At 38.4% G+C, this 12,371-nt stretch overlaps 1 protein-coding gene across 3 annotated transcripts in view; it reads right to left on the reverse strand.

Moving 5' to 3' along the window:
• Positions 1-6,437: 6,437 nt before the first annotated feature.
• The window catches only part of CTNNAL1 (catenin alpha like 1), a 442,864-nt gene continuing 436,930 nt past the window's right edge, over positions 6,438-12,371 (reverse strand). For all 3 annotated transcript variants that reach the window (XM_030204917.1, XM_030204908.1, XM_030204923.1), the window contains exons 18-19: positions 7,596-7,679; positions 6,438-7,489 (exon numbers count right to left, since the gene is read on the reverse strand). In XM_030204917.1, the coding sequence (XP_030060777.1) occupies positions 7,325-7,489; positions 7,596-7,679 (249 nt within the window). In that variant the 3' untranslated portion in view covers positions 6,438-7,324. The remainder of the gene's footprint in view (positions 7,490-7,595; positions 7,680-12,371) is intronic.

The raw sequence follows: 12,371 nt of genomic DNA on the forward strand, positions 1-12,371 counted from the left end.
TATAAATACATCAATAAAATAGAACATGCAAAATAAATAGTGACAGCATCGTGTTGATTACAAGCGTAAATAATATATGAAAAATTAAAAAATAAGATTAAAATATATTAATGATATTGATATTACAATTATATTGATTTAATAACTTGTGTAAAATTATAATGTTCCAGCAACCATATAATAATCATAGAGACAGCTCCAACAAATTTTAAAATTTTAAAATATAAGCCGACATAGTGCCAACCGATTTTAAGATATAGGCAGACATATAATGAGAGATTTATAATATGCAAATTATATGAAAATATATTTTGAAGAAAAAATTTTTTTATAAGTAGTGATGGGCATATATGTCCACATATATACACAGATATACATCCAGAACTGTAAGAACTAATCATATTTATATGTTTTTTGAAGGCATGTATCATGTAGTGGTTCTGATAGATAGAATAATGTGGTTTATCTGATCTCAATATGTGAGATGGCTGCAACGTCATCGGTGTAGTTAGCAATATGTATATATATAAAAAATCATCATTAGAACAGGCTTACCAAATTGTAGATATAGCGATCGTACAGAGTTCAAGTTGTAAATGCCTACAAAATGAATAGACAGGAGTTGAAAAAATATATATATTTTTAGGGGAACCCGGCAAATACTCATGGCCCCCTCAGAGAAGGAATGGTGTCTAAGTATATAAAGTGTGGAGATAACAGTGCCTTTCTTAATGATTGAAAAGGCGCTTCTTAGCGATTGAAGGGGGAACCAGATATTTAGTTGACGTATTGCAATTACCATGCCTCACTTTTAAAATATATATAATAGGGTTTAAAGAAAAACGCCCAGAGAGAAAAAAATTGCCAATTGAGCTGATTGAAAAACTTCTTACCTTAAAGACAGCCTGGGTAACTTGCATTAATTTCGCTACAGCGCGAAAAAAAGGGGCTCCGGCGAAGGAGCCTTCTCCTGTTTGGTCCGAAAGGATAAATGGTTATTTAGTGTCTGATCCTTTCTATATAAAGTAACAAAAAAGGCGGCAAAAAAAAGACGCCAAGGAAAAATCGTTTGTGAATGGTTGCGTGAGCGTCATTAAGATGTTGGCGTGATGACGTCATATTTTCTAATGCGGAGATGAATTTTAAAGGGGACAGAGCACCATTTGAGGTGCTTTCAGGCATGACACATACAATTGTGATGGTTATCAGTCAAGATAAAAAGTACAGCATATGATTATATATTAACATAAACAGTTATAAAGCAGTGGTGGCCATAGGCATAGTTTTATACATGTAGATAAATGTACTGAATTTAGGTTGCTAGACATTAAATCAATTGTATGAAGGTGCTGATGCTCATAGAGGATGCACATACCGAACATGACCCACAAGGTTTGTGTCCAGTTGGAGGTTTAACTATTGATCTTGTGATAGGCAAGGCAGAAGGAGCCACAATTTCTTTGATGTTTCTGTTTCTCGTGTGCGCTACAGTTAGATGTTTATTCTTGAAGCAGTCTAGGTTCTCTAGGATGTGCCAATGTCTGAAATGCTTTTTACAATTCATCTTAATATGATACGTTTGATCAATATTCTGATGTTCATTACATTAAAAATTTCTTCCAATATTCATGTTTAATATAATACATTATATATATGTTTTTTAATTCATGCTACATCAACTATCTCATTTTATTTTCCTTGGTAAATTGATTTAATGTCTAGCAACCTAAATTCAGTACATTTATCTACATGTATAAAACTATGCCTATGGCCACCACTGCTTTATAACTGTTTATGTTAATATATAATCATATGCTGTACTTTTTATCTTGACTGATAACCATCACAATTGTATGTGTCATGCCTGAAAGCACCTCAAATGGTGCTCTGTCCCCTTTAAAATTCATCTCCGCATTAGAAAATATGACGTCATCACGCCAACATCTTAATGACGCTCACGCAACCATTCACAAACGATTTTTCCTTGGCGTCTTTTTTTTGCCGCCTTTTTTGTTACTTTATATAGAAAGGATCAGACACTAAATAACCATTTATCCTTTCGGACCAAACAGGAGAAGGCTCCTTCGCCGGAGCCCCTTTTTTTCGTGCTGTAGCGAAATTAATGCAAGTTACCCAGGCTGTCTTTAAGGTAAGAAGTTTTTCAATCAGCTCAATTGGCAATTTTTTTCTCTCTGGGCGTTTTTCTTTAAACCCTATTATATATATTTTAAAAGTGAGGCATGGTAATTGCAATACGTCAACTAAATATCTGGTTCCCCCTTCAATCGCTAAGAAGCGCCTTTTCAATCATTAAGAAAGGCACTGTTATCTCCACACTTTATATACTTAGACACCATTCCTTCTCTGAGGGGGCCATGAGTATTTGCCGGGTTCCCCTAAAAATATATATATTTTTTCAACTCCTGTCTATTCATTTTGTAGGCATTTACAACTTGAACTCTGTACGATCGCTATATCTACAATTTGGTAAGCCTGTTCTAATGATGATTTTTTATATATATACATATTGCTAACTACACCGATGACGTTGCAGCCATCTCACATATTGAGATCAGATAAACCACATTATTCTATCTATCAGAACCACTACATGATACATGCCTTCAAAAAACATATAAATATGATTAGTTCTTACAGTTCTGGATGTATATCTGTGTACAGTGGGGGAAATAAGTATTTGATCCCTTGCTGATTTTGTAAGTTTGCCCACTGACAAAGACATGAGCAGCCCATAATTGAAGGGTAGGTTATTGGTAACAGTGAGAGATAGCACATCACAAATTAAATCCGGAAAATCACATTGTGGAAAGTATATGAATTTATTTGCATTCTGCAGAGGGAAATAAGTATTTGATCCCTCTGGCAAACAAGACCTAATACTTGGTGGCAAAACCCTTGTTGGCAAGCACAGCGGTCAGACGTCTTCTGTAGTTGATGATGAGGTTTGCACACATGTCAGGAGGAATTTTGGTCCACTCCTCTTTGCAGATCATCTCTAAATCATTAAGAGTTCTGGGCTGTCGCTTGGCAACTCGCAGCTTCAGCTCCCTCCATAAGTTTTCAATGGGATTAAGGTCTGGTGACTGGCTAGGCCACTCCATGACCCTAATGTGCTTCTTCCTGAGCCACTCCTTTGTTGCCTTGGCTGTATGTTTTGGGTCATTGTCGTGCTGGAAGACCCAGCCACGACCCATTTTTAAGGCCCTGGCGGAGGGAAGGAGGTTGTCACTCAGAATTGTACGGTACATGGCCCCATCCATTCTCCCATTGATGCGGTGAAGTAGTCCTGTGCCCTTAGCAGAGAAACACCCCCAAAACATAACATTTCCACCTCCATGCTTGACAGTGGGGACGGTGTTCTTTGGGTCATAGGCAGCATTTCTCTTCCTCCAAACACGGCGAGTTGAGTTCATGCCAAAGAGCTCAATTTTTGTCTCATCTGACCACAGCACCTTCTCCCAATCACTCTCGGCATCATCCAGGTGTTCACTGGCAAACTTCAGACGGGCCGTCACATGTGCCTTCCGGAGCAGGGGGACCTTGCGGGCACTGCAGGATTGCAATCCGTTATGTCGTAATGTGTTACCAATGGTTTTCGTGGTGACAGTGGTCCCAGCTGCCTTGAGATCATTGACAAGTTCCCCCCTTGTAGTTGTAGGCTGATTTCTAACCTTCCTCATGATCAAGGATACCCCACGAGGTGAGATTTTGCGTGGAGCCCCAGATCTTTGTCGATTGACAGTCATTTTGTACTTCTTCCATTTTCTTACTATGGCACCAACAGTTGTCTCCTTCTCGCCCAGCGTCTTACTGATGGTTTTGTAGCCCATTCCAGCCTTGTGCAGGTGTATGATCTTGTCCCTGACATCCTTAGACAGCTCCTTGCTCTTGGCCATTTTGTAGAGGTTAGAGTCTGACTGATTCACTGAGTCTGTGGACAGGTGTCTTTCATACAGGTGACCATTGCCGACAGCTGTCTGTCATGCAGGTAACGAGTTGATTTGGAGCATCTACCTGGTCTGTAGGGGCCAGATCTCTTACTGGTTGGTGGGGGATCAAATACTTATTTCCCTCTGCAGAATGCAAATAAATTCATATACTTTCCACAATGTGATTTTCCGGATTTAATTTGTGATGTGCTATCTCTCACTGTTACCAATAACCTACCCTTCAATTATGGGCTGCTCATGTCTTTGTCAGTGGGCAAACTTACAAAATCAGCAAGGGATCAAATACTTATTTCCCCCACTGTATATATGTGGACATATATGCCCATCACTACTTATAAAAAATTTTTTTCTTAAAAATTCTTCAAAATATATTTTCATATAATTTGCATATTATAAATCTCTCATTATATGTCTGCCTATATCTTAAAATCGGTTGGCACTATGTCGGCTTATATTTTAAAATTTGTTGGAGCTGTCTCTATGATTATTATATGGTTGCTGGAACATTATAATTTTACACAAGTTATTAAATCAATATAATTGTTTGTAATATCAATATCATTAATATATTTTAATCTTTTTTTTTAATTTTTCATATATTATTTACGCTTGTAATCAACACGATGCTGTCACTATTTATTTTGCATGTTCTATTTTATTGATGTATTTATATGTTTTTATTAATAGACCCCTGAGGCAGGCGCCTTTTTGGCGCCGAAACACGGCCCGTGTCGGGTCTTTGGCTAATAAAGTACTCCTGTTGTCCTATTCTTGAAGGCCCAGTGTTGCTTTTTTCTTTTGGCTTTTCTATGAGAGAAAATAACCTGAACGACTTTTATTGAAGGATGCAATAATCCAACCACAAGGGCAGTCCTAAAGCTCCATATTGACACGTGGCCCTAGCTGGATGCAGATTATTCAACAGCTGAACAAGAGTTAGACTGTGTTTGCACTAGAACCAACTATGTTATTAATAGTTCTTCCATCTGCAGCCATTGAGAAGTATCTGGAGAGAGCTTTTGCATTTTTGGAATCAGAATCCTAATGTTAGTGATTTGTTGCCATGTAGGATGACTGCTGATTTCAAGCTAGGAATGGAGCCTGGACTCTTCAGGAGATGGTCTGACTGAGGCATTACTTTATTTGCTTATCTTTTCAATGAGGAAGGCAGATTCTACTCTCTTAGAATTACAGCAAAGACTTTCTCTAACTCAGAAAGACTATTTTGCTCATCTGCAGTTGCATCACTACTATGCCAGCATAGATCAGTCAACCTTAAGGACAGGCTTAGGTCAGAAGCTTAGGGAATTTTTACAAAAGGACATTTTTGGATAGGGCCCAGTATCTGGACTACATGAAGCACTGGTTTCTCTTCTCCCTCCATGGGCATATGATCCTCTCAGGGAAGCATGGAGCACACATCTCGGGTATGACTTGGAGGGGGTGGACTTTCCTAAAGTAATAAAGGGTATCGTGAAGCAGGCTTTTAGTGCCTTACTCCAAGACCGTGAATATCACATACTTCATACAACATATATAACACAACTACTAGCCTCTACAGCAGGATGGGTGCCTATTGCACAATGTTCCAAGTGCCAGTGTGTGTGTGTGTGTGGGGGGGGGGGGGGGGGGGGGGACATTACTTTCTTTCATGCCTTCTGGATTTGCAGTGGTATCCAGGCTTTTTGGAGGACAATTCATAGATACTTGGGGACTATATAGTCTTTTCTTGGAAGGGAGTTCTGTTGCCTAAGTGGGAAGCTTATGGATTCCTGACAAAGCTTCTTGTTTATTTCTTAGCAAAGCCTATACACTAGGGAAGAAGTGTATACTTGATCATTGGTTGTAGGAAGTGCCTCCCTTCTTTTCGTATTGGAGAAACAGACTACAAGCCTTAATGTTATGGGAGGCGGGGGCTGCCCATGCTACCCAAAGAAGACAAAAGGCTTTTTTGTCTGGAATTGTGATTTACAAACTATCTTACACAGGGCAAGAAGTGCAGTACTGAATTCTAGACTGTATCATGATTTGGTTATTGCCTAACAATAAGCTTTCTTGGTATCCTCTGCCGGGGTGGAGGGGGGGAGGATGGGGTTAGAGGGAGTTTAGGGAACTTTGGGCACGCTCATCTCGATGAGCTGGCCTGGAGTCCAGACAACGGGCCATCACAGTTGTATTTTCAAAGGATAAAGGTCAAGGGGATGGGTAGTAGTGGGTTATTCATAAAACTAGGATCATAAGCTTCTTTTGTCTTGTGCTTTTTGGTGCTTTGTTTACTGTTATATCAACGTTTCTTCGTTATCATGTACCTGATTGTTGATTTTGCCTTGTATTCAGCAGTTTGCTGTATTGTTCTTTTGATCCTGAATAAAAACCATTAAACCTTAATAGTTTTTCCATACTGAAGCTCCAGGTTTGGGTAGTGTTTACATAGGACCATTTGTTATAAGAATATGGTGACCCAACTGATAGCAAAGATTATTTATTTAAAAAATAGAATCTTACATTGTAAATGTTAATGTAAAAAAACTACATCAAATCTGCAAGAAACTTAAATATGGAATACATTGGAAAGGTAAATGTCTTCAGTAGCTGCACATGCATATCAATTGCTGCCAAAATCTAAAGAGATACACACAAATGAAGCAGTGCAATTAATTGCTATCTATAAATAGAAGAATGTCTTTAAAAGAATAGAATCAATCTACTTCAGCTGCATAAGCCCATTTAAAAACAGACACTGTTTAAGTATCTTCTGCAACACTGATCATTACATAAGCCAAGACTGCAACTTTACAGCTGGAGCTGTCAGTACTCAAATGCAAAACTCAGTGTAGCTGACCTGGGGCTTGCAAAGAAATGCCACAAATTCTACCGTGTCTTTCTTAATTCATTAGAGAAGTATGCCTCCAATTTAAGATACTAACTACTCAGTGCTTTAAGCCACAATCTTCCTGATGCAGGTGAATATACCTAAAGCAGAACTAAAATAAAAAGATTCTAATGTTGACAGCTTGTTATTCTATAGAATATTTAAATCTTCCAGTTGTTTATATATAGCTTTATATAGCTATATATAGCAGCATCTTTGGGTTGAAACTTTAAGACATTCACAAGTGTTCTTAACAGTATAGATGAGCAAAAACAACCTTTCAAGTTACTGAAAAAAGCAGTGATTGAACCAGACTGAAGTAATTGTTACTGTTAAGAGTACCAAGAGGAAAGGACCATCTTCAAACAGCTTTTCAGATCAAGAGAGCTGAGTTGATTTGATTCTTCCACAAACACAGCAAAAGGTGAAACCACTTAAGTTCTGCAGATTCACTGGAGTGGAGTTCAAGCTTTGCAAAGAGTCATTTGCTTTCTAAAAATGTTAGATTCGCTACATGGTGTTCCAGAGATTTGACTCCAAAGGCTTCAACGCTTTTCCCATCTAGGTTGTCTTCATTTGTAACCGTTTGTAGTCTGTTTGCTTTCCATGTGCGGGGGGATCGAAGACAGCCATTTCCAGCCTTATGCTAAAAGAGAAGAGTTACTACATGTAAAAAGAACATCAAGTACAAGTAGTGATAGACTTATTTTCTTTAAAATAAGGGAAAAATTGTAGTAGCTGTAATAACTCACCTTCCTTTGTAATCTGTAGCAAACTGGGAGAACTCGTGCTAAGACAATCATCACACCCCTTGTTTTCAGAATACATGTATCAACCTAAACATGAAAATAAGAAATAATTGAGGCAACTGTATATTTGTAACCACAGGGGTAAGAATATGCATATTAATTTACTATTATTTTTTTTTATAAGGAACTCTAGTGTATTTAGTATCAGCACTATAAACTTTAACATAAGGTAAACAGTTTGTGTGCCAACTCAAAATCAGGCATGTCTTCTAATACCACATCTAGATTAGCTGTGAAAGCTCTAGCTGAATACAATGTAACCCTAATGCCTAATTTGTTTTATAAGGTTATAAAGTATGAACAGTTGATACCTCCACGACATTACTTTATCAAGACACCTGACAAATCTAGATGTATGCAGCACTATACACATTATATGCAGGTACTTTTCTCTGTCCCTAGTTTTTGTACTTGGGGCAATGGAGGGTTAAATGACTTGCTCAGGATCACAAGGAGCTGCAGTAGGATTCAAACCCAGTTCCCCAGGATCTCAGTCCACTACGCTACTCCTGTGGTGAGGCGAGTGTCCAAAGACTTCCCTTGCAAGTTCTGATGTGCCTAGGACCTGAGGGGGCTTGGGGCTGCCTGACAGTATCTATGGTCTCTGAACCAAGACATATTTGGGACTGGCTGAAGAAGGAACTCATCTACCTATACCCCCTGCTTGATTGCCTTACAGATGTCACACTGCCTAGCGGGAGGTTTTGTGATTCATGCAAGGGTGACATAGCTCAATAATGATTTTAAATGACATTTTATTATATAGATATATGCAACTGATCTGGCAGAGGCTTTGCAAGTTTTTAGGTAGTAATGAATATGTTTCTCCTGTGCTTCCATTAATGGATAATTTAGATTTTGCCCTTGGGCTGGAGGGAGTGACTATTCATAACTCCAGCTGATTCAGAATGCTGCAGCAAGACTGATAGATGGTTGTGAGCGACATAGCCACATTACACCATTTTTTTTCAAAAACTTCACTGTCTACCAGTACAGGGCTAAATTTAAAACTGTCTGATCTTCAAGGCCCTTAAAGGAAATGGATCAATGTACTTGAAGAACAGATCTCCCACTACACACCTCCAAGGTCACTAAGGTCCTCCCCCATAGAGTACCCTTACCCTCTCCAAAGGACATCACATGATGTGATACCCGCCAGCAAGCCTTCTCCAGAGTTGACTCCACACTCTGGAATGCACTCCATGAAAGGCTTTGCTTAATAGATGACTATCTCTACTCCAGGAAGCAGGTAAAAACTTAGCTCTTCAACCAAGGCCTTTAATGGAAGAAGTAACTAACTTGCTAGTCAAACACACAAAAGGACTAACGCCAGTTACACACACTTGCTTATCCACTCCTAGCTGAGATTATAATTATGCACCTTTCTGACATCACTGCACCTTTCTTTACATTCGTCCCCTTATTTTCTAACTCCTGTTACTCTAGCTATATGCGCCACCTTCTCTTACATCCTACGCTATTAAAATGTTTTATTGAATATTATGTTGACATTGTAATATCATACTATACCATACTTTGTATTGTTATTTGAATATTTTTAATGCCGTAATTGTCTATTGCCTATCTTTGACTTATTCCCTGTTGTATACTGCTTTGAGTGAATTTCTTCAAAAAAGGCAGAAAGCAAATAAATATTGGTTTCAAAGGGGCTGTCTTGGGCTGGTGATCTTTTTGATAGCCGCGGTAACGTTTTTAGCTCGTGGTAGAAATCAGCTGGCGGTAAATGTCGAGATGCCCATAGGAATATAATAGGCATCTCAGAGTTTACTGCTAGATGATTTCTAACGCAAGCTAAAAACACTACCATGGCTTAATAAGAGACCCCCTTAGTGATTCCTTTTAGTTATAGTGTAGAGACCTATTCACCTACCTACATTGAGTCTTTCAAAGCCCTTTCTTAATACTACAGGATCCCTCAAATGTGGTATATATCATTCAATGCAAAAAGTATGAAGAAGGGTGCTATATTGGAGAAACAAGCCAGATGTAGATACAATATTACACATTCCAATGCCAACTAGGATGCCACTTCTGTGGGACAGCACTTTACAAAACCAGAACACTGCATTAATGATCTTATGCTAAGAATACTAAAATTTTAAGACAATTCAGGAACATAAGACCTTTGAAATCAAAATGATGAAATATTTTGACACTCACCAGACAGGGCTCAACAAAGATCTGGGTTTCCTAGCTCATTATAAACCATAAAATTCTACTGCTTTGTCACTCTCTTATTAACCATCCATCTCTCCCTGTCTCTCATCCACCCAGCGCTCATGTTTCTCACCTAACCTACCCCTCTCTCTTCCTGTCATTGGAATGTTTTGTGTTTCACTTATATATTGTGATATTTGTCAACATTTGCTTATTTCCGATCTGAAGAAGGGTTACCTTTGAAAGCTAATCAAAAAATGTATTAAGTTAGTTCAATAAAAAAGGTGTCATCTTATTTTCTATGTTTTGATTTATGTCTATTTATTACCTTTAAAAGTAGACTAACACAGCTGCCACATCACTTTTCTCATATTCTATAAACCGAATGCTTACTGCTTGGATACTTGTCTATGTTGACTGCATTGCGAGTGGGACACAGGCTGTTTTTTGTGAAAGTGCTTGTGTGTATTGGCTATGTGGGTGTAGTAGAATTCCCTATTATTTAATGTGCTGCTCATGGAAAGGCAGGATGTGGGTCATACAGATTCCTAGAAGTGGCAAGATTTTCAGTTGATCTGGGAACCTTACTGCACCATGCTGCTACATCAAGAAAAATGTTTAATTCTCAACAGATAAATCATTGAATTCCAGGTTTCACCTATGATTATTTTGTTATTGATACTTTGAACAAATGACTAATTGATGCCTTGGGAGATGGGTGTTAGGGAGGGTATTTGGGAGAAAGAAAGAGGGTTTGTGGGTTAAGGAAGGAGGGATTGGGTGTTTCACAATCTTGATATTTGATGGAACTGTTCATAAAAATTATATGGCAAAGTAACTTTGTAGGGGTCAGTAATCCACTAAAAGTTAATAAAACCATGGATATAGGTTACTGTTGTTCTTGATTGTACTCTCAACTATATAAAATTGTTTATTTATTTACTAGACCGTTTCTTATTACAGAATAAATCAGAACGGTTTACAATCAAATATATTGCTGTTAGAAGATTTTTGTTTAACATGCAAGAAGAAACCACTGAACATTAATAATGTTTGTATTGTCTTGTTGACTGTATCCAATAAAGAGATGCCAAAAAAACAAAACAAAAACCCAAAATGGAACCTGTAACATAAGCTAAAGAAAGATGACAAGAGGATGAGAAAATCTAAAGGAAATGCTGTGAGAATAAAATGGGTAACAGAAAAAAAAACTTTAGAAATCAGAGGGAACAGGAAACATGGAAAAAACTAAACTGGGAAATACGAAGTTTGAAAATATGTTATGTTATCCCCCTGCAGCAGCTACAACTGAGCAGTTAGGAAGGTTAAGGCTGGTGGCAGCAGACCTGAGAGAAAGAGGTGGGGGGGGGGGGGGAGGGAGAGGGAGAGAGAGAGAGAGAGAGAGAGAGAGAGAGAGAGAGAGAGAGAGAGAGAGAGAATGAGAGAATGAATGAATGAATGTGTGGGAAAACAAGCATACATGAAGGGGGAGGGGACAGAGAAAGCTACTCAATTGCTCATCTGAGGAGCCATTAAGTGAGCATCCTATCCTTTTGCTCCTCCAAAGTAGGCAAACTATGCATATAGTAGGCAACTGCTTTCCTTTAAACAACAGGTTTCAAATAGGCACTCTTTATAGAATTACCCACAAAGGACCTAATTCTATATATGTTGCTTAAAAAAATCAGCACCAAAGGAAAACACGCTTAGGCATATTTTACAGAATATACCTAGATCCGTCCACGCGACTAGAATTTAGGCGCAGCCATTTACGCCAATGAACACCTGGTGCAAATGTCCATGCCTAACTTTACGCGCCCACTCATGCATCTCCCATGGCCATGACCCCTTTTGGGATCCGTGCAGTAGAATTTACATGGACTATATTATAGAATATGCTTAGCGAGTAATGTGCATAAATTCTAATTAGTGCCCATTAGTGCTGCTTTTTAGCATCCAATTATCGGTGTTGATTGGTTCGTTATCAAAGTTACACACGCAAATCAGAAAATGCTCGGCTTTGCATGTGTTAACTGAAGGCGCCATATATGGAATCCAGGGGAGAGAGGGTAGTTTCATAGTGGGCATGTACTATAGGTAGAATACACACCAACTTTGGTACAATTTTAGTCATTCATATGCAGATGTGGCCACATTCACACATAAATGATTTTATTTGGATTTTGCTCACACTTTCTTCAGTAGCAGTAGCTCAAGGTGAGTTACATTCAGGTACATTGGTTATTTGTATATAAATATAAATGAACTCATATAAAATACAGACCAGCACAAAAATAAGTAATCTGAAATGAAAGCACAGACTTGGCACAAAAACAACTGTCTGGCATCATTTGTACAAAAATTGCCACATAAACGTCCCTGCAGAGCAGTGGAGAATCTTAGCGATCAGTGCAGTGGACTTTAAATAATGAGACCCAGGTACAAATCCCACCTTAATTCCCTTATATGCTATTGTGAGCCCTCCAGGAACAGATAAAAACCTACTGTACCTAAAAGTATACCACTAAAATAGCCATCATG

Source organism: Microcaecilia unicolor, chromosome 1 (assembly GCF_901765095.1).
Source record: "Microcaecilia unicolor chromosome 1, aMicUni1.1, whole genome shotgun sequence".
NCBI classification, from domain to species: Eukaryota; Metazoa; Chordata; class Amphibia; order Gymnophiona; family Siphonopidae; genus Microcaecilia; species Microcaecilia unicolor.